This window comes from Lucilia cuprina, chromosome 2 (assembly GCF_022045245.1).
Source record: "Lucilia cuprina isolate Lc7/37 chromosome 2, ASM2204524v1, whole genome shotgun sequence".
NCBI classification, from domain to species: Eukaryota; Metazoa; Arthropoda; class Insecta; order Diptera; family Calliphoridae; genus Lucilia; species Lucilia cuprina.
This window is the reverse complement of record NC_060950.1, coordinates 69,856,025-69,877,019: the sequence shown is the minus strand read 5'-3', so window position 1 is coordinate 69,877,019 and position 20,995 is coordinate 69,856,025. Positions and strand designations below refer to the sequence as shown.

General features: G+C 29.3%; 1 protein-coding gene and 1 long non-coding RNA gene across 2 annotated transcripts; both read left to right on the top strand.

Annotated features, from left to right (window-relative positions):
* Positions 1-34: 34 nt before the first annotated feature.
* LOC111674528 (adipokinetic hormone/corazonin-related peptide receptor variant I) lies at positions 35-4,116 on the top strand. Its single transcript, XM_023435147.2, has 7 exons — positions 35-308; positions 1,274-1,546; positions 1,671-1,770; positions 1,930-2,143; positions 2,370-2,638; positions 2,895-3,112; positions 3,547-4,116. Exons 1-7 carry the CDS (start codon positions 151-153, stop codon positions 3,587-3,589), a joined length of 1,275 nt encoding a protein of 424 aa, XP_023290915.2. The 5' UTR covers positions 35-150; the 3' UTR covers positions 3,590-4,116.
* A 7,282-nt stretch (positions 4,117-11,398) lies between these two features.
* On the top strand, positions 11,399-16,846 carry LOC124420091. The gene is made up of 4 exons (XR_006941023.1): positions 11,399-11,521; positions 12,548-12,727; positions 14,048-14,097; positions 16,462-16,846. It is a non-coding gene; the product is annotated as an uncharacterized LOC124420091 (long non-coding RNA).
* The last annotated feature ends 4,149 nt before the right edge of the window (positions 16,847-20,995 follow it).

Genomic DNA, 20,995 nt, shown 5'->3' with positions numbered 1-20,995 from the left:
ATATTTGTTCCTATTAATGTTTGTTGTTGTTTTTTGGTCATTTCAACATAATCACAACAAACATAAAAAAAATTTTATTGCAAACTGCAACAACAACGTACGACAAAATAATAAATAAACACAACACTTTAAAAATAAATATAAAAAAACATGATTAAAATGCCAGAATCAGAGATAAATGAGAAAATCTACGATCATCGTGTTTTAACGGACTGGTCAAATGTGAACAACAATACAAATGGCACCATGCACTATTCAAAGGACATGATATTCAACGATGGTCATCGTCTATCGATTACTGTTTATAGGTGAGTTTTGAAAGAATTTTGTATTTCGTATATAAATCAAATAGATTTTGTATTTACTGATACTGAAAAATCCTTTTAATATTTGCGACACTATCAAGTTCAAAATTCGAAAAGTCTTTCCTAGACTTATAGTGAAATTTAACTTACATGATAGTCTTTAGGGATCCTTTACGAAATCTGGAGGAAAGCGAGATCGTTGATAAATCAAGTTTTGTTCACATTTACTATTAGTTCTCGTTCAGTTCTATTTCTAGTCCAATTCTAGTATAATTCGAATACAGTTCTAGTTCAGTTCTTGCTCAGTTCTTGTTCAGTTCTTCTTCAGTTCTAGTTCAGTTTTAGTTCAGTTTTAGTTCAGTTCTAGTTGAGTTCTAGTTCAGTTCTAGTTTAGTTCTAGTTCAGTCCTAGTTCAGTTCTAGTTTAGTTCTAGTTCAGTTCTAGTTCAGTTCTAGTTCAGTTCTAGTTCAGTTCTAGTTCAGTTCTAGTTCAGTTCTAGTTCAGTTCTAGTTCAGTTCTAGTTCAGTTCTAGTTCAGTTCTAGTTCAGTTCCAGTTCAGTTCCAGTTCAGTTCCAGTTCAGTTCCAGTTCAGTTCTAGTTCAGTTCTAGTTCAGTTCTAGTTTAGTTATAGTTCAGTGCTAGTTCAGTGCTAGTTCAGTTCTAGTTCAGATCTAGTTCAGTTCTAGTCCAGTTCTAGTTTAGTTCTAGTTCAATATAATTACACCTAACAGAAAACACAAGAAATACAATTACAATAATTTTTAATAATATAATATAAAATTCCTTGTAAAATGCCTGTCCCAAGTAATAAAAATACAAATAAATCCATTTAAACATCTTAATAAACCAGTCATTTTCTCTATCTTCGCGTCTACATCTATTTTATTCCTGTCTACATTTTTATTTGTAACACTAAATAAATATTTCTTGATTTTCAATTTTACAATTCTGTTACTATTTGGTTACAGTTTTCTCTTTGTGATCTCAGCAATTGGCAACTCAACCGTGTTGTATCTATTAACCAAACGACGTTTACGTGGTCCGTCGCGGATTGACATCATGTTAATGCATTTGGCGATAGCCGATCTAATGGTGACGTTTCTACTGATGCCGCTAGAGATTGCGTGGGCCTATACAGTGCAATGGAAATCGACAGATTTCGTATGTCGTCTTATGAGTTTCTTTAGAGTATTTGGTCTATACCTATCGAGTTTCGTGTTGGTATGCATATCGATTGACAGGTAAGCTTAAACGAAAGCTGATCTTGCAACAGGAGCCATATTGATTGTAAAGTTAGATTTAATGAGAGAAAGAGAGAGAGAAAAATAGTTTTATTAAAAACATCTATTACTTTTATTTTTGCAGATATTATGCTATAATTAAACCTTTGAATCTCTCTACAAATCGTGGCCGCATAATGTTGGTCATAGCCTGGTGTAGTTCCATATTGTGTAGTTTGCCACAGGTATGTTTTTTTTTTTGGAAAATGCGTGTGTGTTTTATTGACAAGTTGGTTGGTTGCATGTTTTGGGTCAGTGTTTCTTCACTTGCTCAAAGCAACGAACCAACCAACTTTGTCTATAAATTTCGTTTAATTTGCTTAAATATTTCATATCGTTTACAGGCATATGTATTCCACTTGGAAGAGCATCCGAAAGTTAAAGGCTATTATCAATGTGTAACATTTCATTCATTTGCCAGTGAATTTCACAAATTATTCTATAACATTGCCAACATGTGCGCCATGTATGCCTGTCCATTGATCACTTTTATCTATTGCTATGGGGCAATCTACGTGGAAATTTATCGCAAAAGTCAGCGTATAGTTAAAGGCATTGGTGAGTTATTTTTCTATCTTCTATGTTTTGTGAAGACCTCATGCTACAACCCAAACCACCCAGAAGAATCTGCACTATCGTGAGCGTTCAATATGGGAATGTTTGATTGTTTGTGTGCAGGTTCTTCTGTTGTGACAAGTGAACATTTTTATATTTGGGGGGATTGTTTATGGTATTTATGTGAAATACTTAAAATTCTTTTCATTTCATTTTTTTTAAACTCCAGAACGTTTTCGTCGTTCCAATGATGATGTTTTGAGTCGTGCCAAAAAGAGAACTTTAAAAATGACAATCACTATTGTTATTGTTTTCATTATATGCTGGACTCCTTATTATATCATCTGTATGTGGTACTGGATAGACAAATCATCAGTGGATGAGGTCAGTTCTTTAATACGCAAGGGATTGTTTATATTTGCCTGCACCAACTCGTGCATGAATCCCATTGTCTATGGGGCATTTAATATACGGGGACGGATAAGTCATAATCATACGGTAAGTGGAATAATATGAAACAGAACTAGAACAAAACTAGAACTAGAACAGAACTAGAACAGAACTAGAACAGAACTAGAACAGAACTAGAACAGAACTAGAACAGAACTAGAACAGAACTAGAACAGAACTAGAACAGAACTAGAACAGAACTAGAACAGAACTAGAACACAACTAGAACAGAGCTAAAACTGAATCCTTTGTTAACAATTTCTATTTTCTTTTCTATTTTATTACTTTTTTACAAAATTAACAGCAGTCTACCATGAGTAATCGCCACACATCTTTATACCAACGAGGAGATTCTTCAAATCAGTTGCCAAAACATTTGCTTAATATGAATGGAGGCAGTGGTAAAATACCCATAACAAATTCTTTGGCAACACAGGAAAATAATACTAATAAATTGAACAGTTTAACAACAGCGGAAAAACAGAACAAGGACAATGAAACTACAGCCATGATATGTATAAAGTGAGTATATGTTCACCCTTATAGCTGAAGGTCAAAATGTTTTAAAACAATTATCAGTTTTGTATTCATTTGCAGTTGATTTCAGTTTCACAACATCATCATGATCATAATCATAAAATAAACAATAATAATTGTTACCTAATTAGAAAATATTATCTATCTTATTTAATGGTTGAATTACTTAAATTTTATAGTTTAACAAACAATATAAGACAACAACAAAAGGTGTTAACAATAATTATTATTGATTATAATCAGCAATCAACAATCTACAATCATTTATTTATTGATTATATGAATCATTGTCATTCGTTTATTAGCTTTGTATTACATTACTAACGATCTTTTAAAGTTTATCTTAATAATGTTACATTTTCACTCTCCCTCTCTCTATACATATTATTTTTGTTTTTGTTTTTTTTATTTCTTTACAGTTGTGGTGACTCTATTGAACTTGCTAATCTTCAAAAATCTTAAAAAAACAGCAACAACACTATATAGAAATGCTCAAAAGTTTAATACAACAAAACATGCTATGCTGTCTTTCTGTTTTATTACAACAATTTAATGATCATTAACTGCTATTACAAAAAGAGTTAATTAACTCGATTACTTGCATTAATAGACTTTTTTCTTTAATAATATTTGGCTACCTCTCTCTCCCTCTTCTTTATTTCTCTATCTTTTTTAAAAACACATTCTATTCTCTCTGTCTAATTTTTATAGTTTTATTTTTTACATCATTACATACTGCTACATTATTATTCTTAATCAATTTAAAACAAAAAAATATTTAAAAAAAACAATTTATTATTTATTAAAACAAAAACAAGAAAAATATTTATATGTATGTGTTTGTAGTACCGATGCATATTTAGATGGTGGTCGTTGTTAGTGTTAGTTAATAGTTGAATTTATATTTTTAGTTTTAATGATTAAATAAAAAAAAGAAATATTTATTTATAATAAAAATATCAACAAACACGATTTGAAAGTCCATTTAATTAAGTTGTTTCATTTTAATCGTTTTTTAATTTGATAAAAATATTTTCTGCCGTCTTTATTTGATGCGATCGCTCAATATCAAATCAACATAGTAAATAATCATGCATATTTTTTAAATATTTTTGATTAAATTACTGAATCGCTTTGACATCAAATGACGACGAGTTTGTGGATTTTTTTTGTTGTAGTTGGCACTTAATTTTGAAGACAAGTGAGATTTTTTGGTTGATTTTGTGTGATTTTCATTAAAATTTAATCGATATTTAATTAAGTTTTATTGTAAGGTGTCAAGCATGTCAGAAATCATTAAAAACTGTTTTAAAAGAGAAAAGTTTTAATTTTATTTTTCGTTTGAAAAGGCGCCAGTTTTGTTAGATTAACAGATTTATGACAAATGCACTGTTTTACATTCAGAAGGTAAAGTTTCAGTTTGGCATTTTGGAGATATTTCGAAGATTTACTGAACTAGAACTGAACTAGAACTGAACTAGAACTGAACTAGAACTGAACTAGAACTGAACTAGAACTGAACTAGAACTGAACTAGAACTGAACTAGAATTGAACTAGAACTGAACTAGAACTGAACTAGAACTGAACTAGAACTGAACTAGAACTGAACTAGAACTGAACTAGAACTAAAACTGAACTAGAACTGAACTGGAACTGGACTAAAACTAAAATAAAACTGAACCAGAACTAAACTAGAACTAAACTAGAATTGAAATAACAATCAATCAATTTAAAGAAAAGGAAATCAATTATTTTTTTATGAATACAAACAGTCATCAGATTTATGACAGATTTGCTTAAAAAAATATACACCTTGTTATGAAGTTGAAGATTAACAAGACCTGATTAACTAATCAAATCAGGTCAAATTAAAATATGTGCTTATATAAGCCTCTTAATAAAATAAATTTAAATATTTTATTAATTTATATTTATCTTAAAACTGTCATTGAGGGAATTAAAAAATATAATTTAAAACTCAAACTTGATTAAAATCAAAATCAATTGATATTATCAACATAGTTAAACTAAGTCGTTGAAAACGTTTGTAATTTTACAAATCATCAACGGACCGTTAAATCAATTTAAAATTAAAACTTATTAATACAAATTAAGTCACTAAAAATTTATGTGACATGTTATTACTTTTTCAGTTTTCAATCTACAAGTATTTATTTTATTTAACAACATTTTTGTAAATTTTTTTTTTCACTTAATGATTAGTCAAAATCTGTTGACTGCTCGTGCTTATAGTTAGTTGATCTTACGTACAATGAAACATACATACAGCTATAGTTATACATACATGGCTACTAATAAATGTAACTAACTAAGCTTAAACGCATTACAACTGTATGTAAGTAAAGAAAGATACAGATACAATTTGTTGTTGTTAATAGTACGTAGCATTTGAAAATAAATAGACAAGTTTATGTGTTATATGTGGCACAATGTATGTATATATGATTTGCATGCGTATGATGTGAGTGTCTTGTGTATTTGATATGTACAAAGAGGAAGATTTTTCTTCATTATGTCACATTGTGTCACAGACCATTTTGCAACTAATCAACAGATACAACAAGTAGTCAAAACCACAACAAAAACAACAACAAACACGAAGATAAACTAAATACGAAATGTTGTTGTCTGCACTTACACATCTGATAGATACTATTTATTTAAAAAAGCAACAACTACAACAACACCACTACTAATAGAAGCAACAAGCCAAAAGACACACGCATTGCAGTGGATGACACAGTACCGGCATGAGCAGTGTTACAAGTCGTACCACAGCGCCACACATGTATGATGTAGATGATGATGATAAATTATCATAACAAGACTTTAGGTGACTTTGTTGATGATATTGAAAAAGGCATGTGGCAAAATTTGGGTAAGTTAGAATACAGAATATACTATATGACTGACTAGTTGTTAAAGTAGATTATAGAATATATTTTTAACAAGCCTACAGAATCGGATAAAGATCAGACTATAAATTAGACTATAGGGTGGACTATAGACTAGACTATAGAGTAGACTACATATTACACTGTAGACTAGACTATAGACTGGACCACAGACTAGACTATAGACTAGACTATAGACTAGACTAAAGATTAGACTATAGACTAGACTATAGATTAGACTAGACTAGACTAGACTATAGACTAGACTATACACTAGACTATAGACTAGACTATAGACTAGACTATAGACTAGACTATAGACTAGACTATAGACTAGACTATAGACTAGACTATAGACTAGACTATAGACTAGGCTATAGACAAGACTATAGACTAGACTATAGACAAGACTATAGACTAGACTATAGACAAGACTATAGACTAGACTATAGACTAGACTATAGACTAGATTCACTAGATTATCTTGATCACTATACCATCTCTTCTAAGAGCATCTCAAACAAATAATATTGTTTTCTTTTAAAAGAAGAACAACAAGCTAAATATACTACAAAAAAACTAATAATTTAATATTTTCAAAATTTATATTTTGTTTTTATTTATTTTACTAATGTCTTTATCAAAATCACTTGCTGTTGTATAGCTGACTGACTGACTGACTTTGTTTCAAATGTAAATACAATCTGGCACGATTTATGTCCCCATATGCCGCCCACAAAATGCCACACTTCTTCACTCTATGAATATGTCTATTTATTAAGAAAAAAATTTTGTGACTTAAAATGTGAATGTGTGTAAATACGAATGAATGCATTTGAATGGATCCCCACCAATGAATGACATTATACGCTCACTCATCACACGCTGTCATTATTCATCATTATTTTCTTAACATTTTGAATATTAAAGGTGACAAAGGCAGATATTTTCAATTCATTATTGTTATTGTTGTTAAAATATTTAAATGTCGTGATTTCATTTGTTTATGGAACTGCATACCACCTTTGTTGTTATGATATGATTGGATTGGTTTTTGGATTGGATTATTAAGTTATTTTTTTTTTCTTTTTTTTCTGAAAATGCATATTAATTAAATGATGATCATTTGGATTACCAGCAGAGTGTTGAAGTTGGTGAAAAAAATATAAATAAATAAAATAGAAATGAGGGAGAACATTTAAATAATTTTCACTTTTATTGGAATTTTTACACTTTTACGTTTGGAGTTCAGTTTAATTGGTTTGTTTGGTAAACGACGACCACTCGTCATTTGATCTTGAAATAAATAACAATTTCAATACTCAAACTGTCAAATATAAATGAAAATTATGATCATTTTTAAATTACCTTTTCAAGTTATTTTATAGCAGTTTCCCACAACTTGGAACAATTTATTGTCTTTTCTACAACCCACCTTGGAGGAATCACAAAGAAAAATGTTAATTTTGTGTTAAAAAGAATATATAAAAAATTTTAGAATTTTTTTTATTGAAAATGCTGGTGGCAATATAGTGTTTGGATTTTCAAAATTTATGCGAATTTTTACTATCAAATAGAAATTTCAATATCGAACACTGCGATCTTTTGAAATTACTCTTGTAGAGCATGTAATTTTCTGTAAAGTGTATGACATTTTTGTTGATCATAGTGAAGATCTATATGGGGGATCATAATTGAATTGTAAAGCCCTAATTGTTAAAAAATGAGACTTTTAATATTTTAAGTAAATAAAACAGTTGTAAATTTGTTAAACAAATAAAAAATTTGTGTTATTTAAAGTAAAAATTACACAAATATTTACATGAATTAGTTTGAATTGCAGAAATAGTTTTTTTTAGTTTAAGCATGAATGAAAATATCTCATTTAGGCGATATTGTAAAAATTATGAATGGAATTTAAATTTTTAAATATTTGAGTTAATTAGTTTGAAGGTAAATTAAGTTAAATTAACCAAAGACACTAAAAACTGACAAAATAGTGAAAAATAAATATTTAATTAAAATTTGTTTAAATGTAAAAATTCCTTATTATTATGATAATTTGTAAGCTCAATACAAGGTTCACATAATTGAGTAGGTATTGCAGTTTTTGCCAAAAAAATGGTCTTGTTAAATTGTAAAGACCAAAAATATCGTTGTAAATAGACTATTTCATAGACTAGTCAATGGTCTAGTCCATAAACTAGTTGTTAAAAGACTAGCCCAAATACTATTCTATATACTACTTCATAGACTACTAACTAGATTAGCTAATAGAATAGTTAACAGACTTGTCTATTTATTAGTAAATAGACTAGTTCATAGACTAATACATAGACTAGTCAATACACTAAATCATGGACTAATAATAGACTGAACTTATTTTAGATACTTGCCATACACTAGTCTGTATATGTACTATTCCATAGACTAGTAAATAGTCCATATTCTAGTCCATACATTAGACAACAATCTAGTTCATACACAACTTTGACTATTTATTAATCCATTGACGAGTTATTAGATCAGTCCATAGATTAGTCAATAGACTATTCCTTAGTCTATTTAACAGACTAGTTCAAAGTCTACTCAATAGACTAGTTCACAGAATATTTACTAGGCTAGTCCATGGACTATTCAACAGACTATTTCATAGACTACTCAATATACTAGACTAAGACTAGTCCAAAGACTAGTCAATAGATTAGTCCATAAACTAGTCAATAGACTGGTCCTTAGTCTAGTCAATAGACTAGCCAATAGACTAGTCCATAGTCTAGTCAGTAGACTAGTCCATGAACTTTTCAATAGACCTTTTAATAGTCTACACCATAATCTCTCATTGAACGTTAAACGTTATTCTTAACACTAAATTACTTTCAAAACTGACTCAACTATTTAAAATCGTAAAAATAGTAACGGTTTAAAAAAAATTCTAACTATTTTCCACTTCTTAGAAAACGAAAACCAAACGCACATGTTTGTTTTACTATTTTTTTCCATCTTGTCCATAATTCTTGTTACCAGTTGCTCTGTTCTTTGTTTTTTCGAAAACTAAAATAAATTTCCATTTTACTACTTAAACTTGTAAACAAAAGTTTGTAAGAAATACGAGTGTGTGTAAATGTTAACATAATGTAAGTAAATCTTAAGCTTCCAAAGACTGAATGCTACTGATTGGCGCAACAAATTCGATTTGTTGGTAGACCGGCAATAATCCACTACTGCACATAGGTACTACGAGTACAAAGATATAAACATGGATTTGAAATTATTATTATATTTTCATACACTGAAGCAGCAGCCTGAACGTACATACAAACATACATACATAAGTATTAGTAAAGTTGGATGACATTGCTCACCACAAATGACATACGACAGCCTGTCAGAGGATCTAGTTTTATTGTTTTTCTTCGCTTTTGCAATTATTTTACAGCCTCTGCATTTGTTTGTTATTTTTGTTACTAAATGCAAATATCACACTCTCTGTATATCAGCAGTTTAAGTTTTTGTTTTTGTTGTTATTTGTGTGAGTGATCAAGTAAACAACAACATATAGAAATCAAATCAACAGCAGAGTCAGTGGTTCCGGCAGCCACAGTAGCTTTTTGTCTGCTACATAACAGCAGCAGCAGCCGCAACAGCAGAAATAGCACGTGGGCGTTTGAGAAAATATCGTAATAATGATATTAAAACACGAGAGATATTGTATCTCTGAGTTGAAAATGCAATACTTGAAATAAAGGTAAACATATTTTTGTAATAGAGTTGCCAAAGTGAAAGCGAAAAATGCTTAAGTTTTGCAAAGGTAAAATAAAATGCCTTGAGTTTTTTATTGGAAATTGTTGCTTATGTTCCGAAATTTGTTTAAAATTGATGAGGAGTCGGATAATTGTTGCTTTTCGATGTCTTCCTGCAAAAGTCTTATGAGTTATTCCATTTGCTTATTACCGTTTTTACTGGGGCCCTTAAAGTTTTTTGATGCTTAAGTGCCAAACTTTGGCCATCAAACCATGCCGCCACCAACTACTTTCGGCTTAAAAGCTAAGCTTATAAGGTCAATTTCTAAAAAAAGTTACATTTAGCCGACAATTTAGTCGCCGCCGACCTAAATTTGTTGCGCCGCCGCTGACGATCACTTTACATCGACTTGTATCTCTTGTTTATACCATGAAACTAATTCCTATTTTGAAACTGTCCTAAGGGTGTATATTTTGTAGCTTATTGTCTGAATGCCATCAGTCCGCCTACCATAATAAGATTATTGTCGAAGTCTCATAAAGTTACATCAGTATTGTACATAATGGTCCGATCAGTCCACTTCTATTTACCATTCCAGATCTTCATTCTCCTACTTCGCTAGAAGAAAGAGAGAAAGATTTCTTTATAAACATTAGAATTAGAGGTAAGATACATACAGTAAACATCAAAATTTTTCTTTCCGATATATGTAACGTCAAATGTGTTTTCGCTGTTGATCAGACAAGTTCAGATCTCACTCCACCTTTTCCTTCAAAAGAAAGTCAGCTTCATGCTGAGGAATCTAGTTTATTAAAGTAGTTAGTTAGTTAGTTTGAAAGGAGGATATACATCAAATCTGATGAAATATACCTAGGCCTCTATCGGGCCTGTTGTGCGCTTCTTTACCAGTGATACATCTGGAAATCGAACCTACCACCTGCGGTCTACCAGACTAGAACACTAACCACTAACCTACCGGAGCCAATTTATTATAAATAACTAAAGTTTTCGTTCCTGATCAGATAGCGATCATTATCATCCGTCAGAAGAATTATAGGTTTCCCTATTTTCATTAGAAAAATCAATTAAAACTTTACATGGCAACTTTAAACATGAGAATAATCGAATAGAGATCAATACTCACCGACAACAACAACAACAGAATTAACCACAACAAATTCGAGCATAACTAAAAGAGTAGATAAACAAACTATGTTGTTTTTGTTGTTTTTTATTGATTTGTTTTGTTTTTCCTTTACTACAACAAAGAGTATGTAAGTATTTATGCAACGTACCACAAAAACAACAATAAAACATAATATATGTGATTTAAATTAAAAGAGCGAATGTGTGGATGGATCTTGTGAACTGGAAATTATTATAACTCTTGGTAAACACTAAAGGGAGTAGTGGTGGTTGTTGGTAACAAAAAAATAAAAAAACACACATACAACAAAAACAGCAGGCGTTCAATGTTCGCCAACATGTGTAAGTGAGCACCTTGTTGCCTTTAACAGCAAACAACAACATCATCGCCATCAGCGTCAACGTTGTAGTGAGTAGGAATAACAAAAAACAAATTTTATTCTTACGACTTGTTGCTGCTCTGTTATGATTATTTATCCATAGAGTCAGTCAGTCAACGTTTATACCTTGACCAAAGCAGTCGGGGATTCTTAACTTTATCTAGAGAAAGAAATCGAATCAAAAAAACGAAAAATTTAGCAATAAAAGGTGAAACAAACGCGAGTGATATATAAAGCATTAATAATAAATCGTTTTAATTATTTAAGAAAAAAAAATAATTTAAATAAAACTATAACAATTAAAAAGGTCATGTCATAAAAACGGATCAAAACCTGACCACCTAAGATTAACAATTTATTTTCGCCTCTGCTTTTTTTATACAAATGAGTGATGATACTATTTGGCACTAGTGATAGTTTTGCTTTAAAGACTTTTTGTGTGTCGGAAAATGTGTAATTTGAATGATGGCCTTAACTCATCATAGTGTCAACTAAATAGAGTTTTTTTTCATCTTCTTCTGGTTTCTGGCTGTAGAGGTGCGTCTGCCAGCCAGTGTGCGTGTCTATTTGCTAATGGAATATTATTTTAATTTTTATGAGTTTTTTTTTGCTGCGCAAGATTTCACAAATCACTTTTGGCACTTTAAATAGGATCATCATTATTATCGCGTCCATATCAAGCAAGCAGCATAAAGCAAACAAGAGTGGGTTGTTGTGGTACTAGGTTGCTTGTTGGTTGGTTGGTTGTATGGATTGATAAATAAATGGTCCATTGCCAGGTTGTACGATCAACAAGTATCTGTGTAAATCTTGTGAGGTGTTTGTAAATTACAAAAAAAAAACATTTAATCACAACGTTTGTTTTGTCGTCGTCCATCTCTCTTTTGTTGTTGTTATTATTAGTGTAAATTACGAAATGTTAATGATAAATGTCTATGCTTAAGTAAATACATATATTTGTTCGAACGGAACTATCTATGATCACAGTGTTTAAGTGTGTGTTTGCTCTATAAATAATGTTTGATAATTAAATTAAAACATTAAAAACATTAATATCGGACAAAAATACAAAATAAGAAAATATTTTGCAATTTTAAGTAAAAAAACATTTATTTAACTCTCACCACACGATTTCTTAATCTAAATTCTTTATTTTCCCCCGATTTTAACGGTTTTTTTTTTCGTTTTATTTAATCATTTCTTTTTCTTATGTTGTTGGTTTGGCAATTGTCAGTTGTTGCTTATGACGATCGTTAAAATTGCGTGTGTTAAAATCATTTAAAACCTATAAAAAAGTGAAAAGTTTTGTGCCGAGGTTGTAAGGCAAGAGGAAGAAAAGGACATTACTTTTAAGCCAGAGCGGATCAGAAAATAAAAAAAACAAATCTGGAATTTTAACTTGTCATGATAAAATGTAAGTTTTGTATGATTGTTGTTTTTATTTCCTTAATTATTTCTGTTTAATTTAGTTGCATTTTTTTTGTTGGAAAATCTTACAAAGTTGAGATTTAATTTAATTAAGATAATTAAAAAAGAATAATATATTGCCTTAAACTATTTTTCATAAAATTTAGAATTTTAGAAAAATTTTACAGTTTTAGAAAAATTAAAGATTTTTTAAAAATTTTAAGATTTCAAGAAAAGTTGAGGATTTTTATAAAATATTCTTTTTTTAAATATTTTGATTTTTACTTAAATTGAATTTTGTTGATCTTTAGTCTAGTCTATAGTCTAGTCCATGGTCTAGTCTATAGTCTAGTCTATAGTCTAGTCTATAGTCTAGTCTATAGTCTAGTCTATAGTCTAGTCTATAGTCTAGTCTATAGTCTAGTCTATAGTCTAGTCTATAGTCTAGTCTATAGTCTAGTCTATAGTCTAGTCTATAGTCTAGTCTATAGTCTAGTCTATAGTCTAGTCTATAGTCTAGTCTATAGTCTAGTCTATAGTCTAGTCTATAGTCTAGTCTATAGTCTAGTCTATAGTATAGTCTATAGTCTAGTCTATAATATAGTCTATAATATAGTCTATAGTCTAGTCTATATATATTAGACTATAGTATAGTCTGTAGTCTAGACTGTAGTCTAGTCTATAGTATAGTGTATAGTTTATTCTACAGTCTAGTCTATAGTCTAGTTTATAGTCTAATCTATAGTTTAATCTATAGTCCAGTTATAGTCCAGTCTATAGTCTAGTCTGTAGTCTAGTCGATAGTCTAGTCTATAGTCTAGTATATAGTATAGTCTTTAATTTATTCTATATTCTAGTCTATAGTCTATTCTATAGTGTAGTTTGAACATAGATTTGCTTAAAAATGTTTAAACTTTCGATCGATCGTTTGGTAAATATTGGATCTTTAATATGAAAACTTTACATCAATAAAAAAAATTTCGCACCAATGTGAATAAATCATAACTTAAACCTATTTCATTCTAAAAATAATTTTAAAAATATTAAAAAATCTTCGAAAATATTGAGATTTAAATAATAAACATTTGGTGCTAAAGGTTTTGAAGACTTTATAGAGATCGTTCATATGTATATACATTCTTATAAATACATACTTGTATGTGTATGTAATTTGTTGATTTAAGATTTCATTTAAATGAATATCTACTTAGTAATTTTCAAAACTAAGCTGAAGATTCCTATAATTAAGTTATAAATCTATAATAATGATTATAATATTTTATCATTACAAAGCTAAAATTTCAAATTTATCAATTTCTAATTACAGGTTACCATAGATTTTTATTAGAGATTTTCTTAAGTAGGCAGTAGATGAAGGTAATGAAATAATAAATCCCTTTCAAAATATACAAACAACAGACAATTAATTTGTTGTCTATATACAATTTTTATTAAAACTTTTAAATCAAAATAAAAATTAACATTGACGCCCTCTTGTTTATATAACTAGGTTTTTGTTGTTGCTGTTTCTAAGCAAGTACCCTATAAGAGATATTAGTTTAATATTTGAAATTGTTTAAATAATAGACTAAACTTTTTTTCTCATTATTATTATTATTATTATAATTCTTATTAGACGGAAATACCAAAATGCTTAGTTGAAATAATTCTGTTTAGCATGTACCAACCGACTCGTTTAACTTTTTCTCTAATTTATAAATCAATCTAAATGGTAATTAAATATTCAAAGTTTTTTTATATAGATTTTTATAACTTTGTTAATTTGCCTGTAAAATTATAAAAATGTTTTAAATAAACAAGTAAATAAATTAATAGCTAAACAATATAGAAATAAAATAATATGTATTAAAAAATGTTAAGCTAAATTTCATGGTGGGCGTTGAAAATAAATTTAAAATAATTTTAATTTACCTTATTTTGTATATTTAATTAAAATCAAAGAAAATTAATTAAAAAAGTTTTTTTAAGAAAAAAAACCAGATGAACAAATTCAGTCTAAACAAATAGGGGAAAACAGACCAGTTTTTTTTTTTCTAAATACTAATCTTTAGCATAACGTCATATGATCTAATTGTTGAGAAAGCCATTAATTTCTAAACATTATCAAAGCTTTATACTTTAAAAAACTTTGATCAGTTTGGATACAAAACTCTAAGTTTGCGTTTCATTTAAAATTTTAAAATAATTAACAATTGTTTTCCACGATTTTCTATGTCATCAGTTAAAAGTGCTTTTTACCGGCAACATTTGTTTAACAAATTTATTATTGACATGTCAAAAAACAAAACAAAACTCTTTTAACTTGTAACACTTTATACTGACATCCAGCAAACCAACAATATTTCCTTCAAATTTAATGTCTAAACAATTTTCAAATCGCTCCATACATACCGGAAGTTTATTGTTAAAAAACTTCAAGTGTCAAAAAAGTGTTCAAACAAATAGACAAACATTCTCAGTTCCCAGAAAGCGCCATCTATCATTTGTTTAAGCTGAGATTTAAATACTTTTTTTCTTTTTGTTTAGCTTTTGAAGTTTCTGTTGTGTTGAAATTTTAATCATGATTGACCGCAAAATAAGCAAATTGTTGTATTTTTTTCTTTGGTAAAACATTAAATGTAAGATTAAATGAAAATCTCCTGAAGAATTTAAAAAAAAAAAAAAAAACAACAAAAATTCCCCAAAACCAGTGTTGAACTTTTTTCTTCTTCTTCTCTCTAAATAAAATTTATGCGTAGGCGCCAAAATCTTTACAACTTGTATTTGGAGTCAAGTTATTTGATTAACAGCAATAGCAACACGGCATACATTAACAAAAACAACAACACCCATCTGAATTTGAAAATCTATGAGAGTATGTTTCGAACATTAACATAACTGACACATGTTTCATTGTTGGTTTTTTTTTGGGGAACAAAAATGGAAAAACTGTTGGTCGTAAATGTTTTACTCTCATTTTATTAAGTGAACACGACAAATGAGAGTAATCTTTGTTGGAAAACATTTGTAACATTCATCTTTTGGCTGTTACATAGTTGTGTTGAAAACTGATCATTTATGTCTAGGAAAATTTTCCTCAATTTTGGTTTACACTCGAAAGGAAAATGTTGGTAAAATTTAAGATGCAGTTTTCTCTGTTAGAAACAAGAGGGCGGATTAATAGATAGGTAGATAGATAGATAGATAGATAGATAGATAGATAGATAGATATATAGATAGATAGATAGATAGATAGATAGATAGATAGATAGATAGATAGATAGATAGATAGATAGATAGATAGATAGATAGATAGATAGATAGATAGATAGATAGATAGACAGATAGACAGAAAGACAGATAGACAGAAAGACAGATAGACAGATAGATAGATAGATATATAGATAGATAGATAGATAGATAGATAGATAGATAGATAGATAGATAGATAGATAGATAGATAGATAGATAGATAGATAGATAGATAGACAGATAGACAGATAGACAGATAGACAGATAGATAGATAGATAGATAGATAGATAGATAGATAGATAGATAGATAGATAGATAGATAGATAGATAGATAGATAGATAGATAGATAGATAAATAAATAGATAGATAAATAGATAGATAGTTATTTATATACTACTGTTAATCATTCATTCCATCCTAATTTTATGAGTGTAAAACATTTGAAACCCGTACATATACTGGTAGCAGTAACTATTTTTGATTTTAGGTTTGGGCGATTTAAAGTGGCGCAAAAATATAAATCTATCTATACACAAGCATACAACAAACTCGTCTTCCTACACACTTTTTTTCTCAATTCATAGCAAAACTTTTTAACATTTTTGCTCAACTAAATCTTAAACAAGACCAAGCCAATAACCAACCAACCAGCCATATGAGTTAAAGAAAAGATTTGCAAAAGAAATAAACTACAACTGACTGAGATTGATAAAAATTAAAAAAAAAAGCAGTAGAGGTTGGTAGATGCTGCATAGATGGATATTATAGCTGGAGTTGTTGATCATGAATGTCTGATCGCGTTTTCTATATCGGCGTCAAAATCCACATAAACAGCAGCTGGTAAGCAACAGCAATAAGAAAAAAAAAACAACAAACGCTCACACATTTCCTACGGTTACAAACAGTTAATAAAAATGAAAATATTTATTGAAAGAAAAGTATCTGTTGAATACATAGTATATGTACATATATTCAATTGCTGTATGTTTTGGAAGACATATCACCAATAACCAATATTGTGTAGACGTAGACGAGTTGTTGTTGGTTTATAGTGTCCAAAGAAAAAGCTTCTGTAAAGATAACTCTTTGACTGGGCCTTTTCATCTTTCAGTCTGGACATGTTGTTAGAGTGGTTGCTGCTCGTCCACTCAATCACTTTCAGGCTGACAAACAAATGAAAACAATTTAGCGACAGCTTTTTTCTTCTCGGCTATTGAATGATATGTTTTTAGTATGACTTGGAATGTTGAAGTCAGCTACGATTTGAGACAGAGACTGTGTCCACGAGATTAATTTTTGTTTAGTTTTAGGGTATTTGTCTGTTTTTGTTAACATTTCTGGTTGTTTGGATATTTTGAGTTTGGGTGTTGGACATTTTAATATAAACTTTAACTACAACTGACAAAATATTTAAATTTTCAAATGATTGAGAAGGTTTGAATGTGTATACACACATTCAAAGCCCGTTAGCTACTACTAACTTAAAGTGCAAGAGGATATATTCAATGGGAAAATAATTTTAAAATAATACAGTGTGATTAAAAATAATTCAGACAACTTGTCAAATAAAGAAATATGTACAAACCACGGTTGTAAAACATGTTGCAAGAAGATGTAAATATTTTTAATCCCATTGCAACCCGTTTTATCCAAAAGTAGTATGTGAAGTAACTTGTCTAAGTACTTTTTTTGGAAAAAAGCTTTTGAAGTTAAATTCAAAGTTTTACAAAAGTTTATAAGCAATGTTCTTTGACTATAACCATTGCCATTACTCTTTGTATCACACCTTCCTCATCACTCTGTTACTCTTTTGATATTTTCCTAAAATGACGTGCGCCAATATAAACACTTATTTATACTAAAAACACACTTGTATATAGACTGACAGACGTCTGAATGGACAGACACATTTCAATCATCACTCTTATTTCAGAAGATCCACACACTATTATATTTACATAAATTTTCATAAATATACAAACAACAACAATCATCATACAAAATTCAATTGTTTATTATTATTGTAGTTGAAAAAGAGCAGAAAAATAACAATCATTTTAAAATGGTCAATTCCATCAGATGTTTGTTTATAAATAGTTTTCAATAAATGATTTATAATTTCATCAAAGATTTCCTAAAGTGCTTGGACATTTATTGTTTTTAAATTACACACAGAAGAAGAAGAGAAATAAAGAAAAATTATGGGTTTCTAAATTAATTTTTATTGATCGCAGTAACTAAAGAACCGACTAGGATGAGAGTTTAGAATGGCATTCAAATTTTGTTATAAAGGTACTTTTTTGTGGCAAAGGTATTAATTAAGCTTTTGGTCGACTAAAGAGTACACTGTGGAATAGACTATAGACTAGACTATAGACTATACTATAGGCTAGACTATAAACTATACCATAGGCTAGACTAAAGTCTAGACTTAAGACTAGACTATAGACTAGACTAAAGTCTAGACTTAAGACTAGACTATAGACTAGACTATAGACTAGACTATAGACTAGACTATAGACTAGACTATAGACTAGACTATAGACTAGACTATAGACTAGACTATAGACTAGACTATAGACTAGACTATATACTTGACTATAGACTAGACTATAGACTAGACTATAGACTAGACAAAAGACTATTCCCCAATGGGACCACATCCGTCTAGTATTCCAATGTTATTCAGCCATAAAAGCTCCACAGAATCCTCTTTTGACTATTCAAAGACCTCAAAAAGAGGAAAATAAAAGAATAGAATGCATATACAAAGCTATGGAAAATGTGATGATATCATCTGGTCCATACGGCTGAGAAGGGATCTTTGGTTCCCAACAATTGTCTATTTGCTTTAAAAGTGATGTGCTGGATTTTAAAATTAAATTCATTAAATGTTGTATGGATCATTAAAGAACATGAACATCAGATATATTTATACATCCTTAAACTATCTTTTCTAACAATTTTTGAACTCATTCTTTAATGATACAGAAAAGTACTATTGTCCAACTTTTTTATTGTTTTCTACTTAAGAGCACTTTGTCATTTCCTATTTACATTTTGACTTTACGATCACTATAATATCAAACTTTTTATTCTAATTGCCGTCATAAAACATTTCCCGATTTCTGTTTACATATAGCGTAATTGTATGTAGTTGTGTGTGTGAGAGTTAAGAATTTATTTTAATTGATCTTAAATTAAACTTTAAAATATATACAAATAAATTTGTTTATATAACTAAAGCTTTTCATGTATGTTTGTCTTAAGTACTAACGTGTATAGGGCAGATCGTTTGCTATGATGGTTGAATGAGTGTTTGTTACTTTTTATTTAATTCGTGGGTGGCTAGCTGGTGCCATGTTTCTGTTACAGTTTAAGATCGATCGCCTTTTTGTAGAAAAAATTAATTAGTTTGTCGGCGGCAATTAGTAGCTTTTATTATGAAGCGATTGCTGAGATTTAGTTTTTTATGATCTGTGGCTTTTTTTATTCGTCTTGAAACTAAATTAAATTATCGAGGTAAAGAGGAAATGAAAGTTTGTGGTAAAGGTGTGTATGGTATATATAGCAACAGATGTTGCAAGGTTAACGCCTTAGGTTATAAAATTCATAAGATTAAAGCAAAGTTTTAAAATAAATATTTTAATTTAAAAAAAAGCTTAAAGTGTGTTAAGTGATACCCAATTTTAATGTCAAATCTTCTTCAAAAGTAGTAGATATATGAAATTAATTTTATATAGTTTTAAAGATCTAAAAGGAGATCTTTAAAACATCTTTCAAATCCAAAACATCTTTCAAATCTAAAGAATTGTTTTACTTATCAGACAAACTGTCCAATAAATAGACAGCTCTTTAAATAAATCTCTGAAAAAAGAAGAGATCATAAACCTTTAACATTATTAAGCTTTTCCGAAAGCTTTATTAAATCCCAAAAAGTATTATCTAAGAACAAGATCTTGAAACAGGAAAACTAATCAAAGAAAATAATAAATACCTACATAATTTATTTGATATTTATTTTTTTCCAAAAAGATCACCAAACATATGTAACCTTGATACACGGTATCAGACACAATTGACACCTTGTCAGATTATTATAAAACCCTTTTTAAAATGGAATCAAAATTTAAATTTCTAATAACCAAAAACATTAAACAAAATGTTAGAAATGAAATGAGAAAAAATAGGTGTCTTATTAAAATGATCTAGGAAAAGAGATTAAAATTTTTTAAATTTGACACTTTTTGTAAATGATCTCCATACATGAGGCGTAGTAGCAGGCAGCAGCAGCAGTTAGAGCTGAATGAATGGAATGCCGCTTATTTAATTTAAGCTAAACTTGAAGTTTAGTTTTTTCTATTTTGTTTTTGTGGTTTATTTATTAATTCTTTTCTTGAGAGTAAGTGACCCAATATGGTAAAGAGATGTTGACGTGATCCACAGCAAAAAAAAAAAACAACAACGACAATAGCAATAATGAGAAAAATGTTGATGATTTTGAGGTTGTTGATGATTTTAATGTATTGCATTGAAAAACTAAGGCCGGGCTTAAGATTTTTCTTTAGATGGTTATATCATGTTCTGATGATTATAATAAAAATGATGTTCAAGTTGAAATGATGATGATGTGTGTCGTTGTTTACTTGGTTAGTTTGTTGTTGTAATTGTTAAAGATGTTGACAACTGGATTTATATGGACTGTTTTGGTCTAAACTAATTTTGGCGTATACGACGAGTTTCTACATTTCTATAAATATCAACTGACTTAAGCTGTCTAATGATTGTATAAGAATCTTTTTGATTTTCGGTGGATAGCTCGAAGAGTGATCTTGAGACTACCGGTAGATTTTTATATTAAATTGATTTTATGCTCAATAATGTATTTGAGGCATCAGATTAAAATAGAATCAAAAACTGAATTGGAACTGAACTAGAACTGAACTAGAACTGAACTAGAACTGAACTAGAACTGAACTAGAACTGAACTAGAACTGAACTAGAACTGAACTAGAACTGAA

Coding starts and splice junctions, on each gene's coding strand:
- LOC111674528 (XM_023435147.2), top strand. CDS start 151: ATGATTAAAATGCCAGAATCAGAGATAAATGAGAAAATCTACGATCAT. Junction 309..1,273: donor CTATCGATTACTGTTTATAG/GTGAGTTTTGAA, acceptor ATTTGGTTACAG/TTTTCTCTTTGTGATCTCAG. Junction 1,771..1,929: donor TATTGTGTAGTTTGCCACAG/GTATGTTTTTTT, acceptor TATCGTTTACAG/GCATATGTATTCCACTTGGA.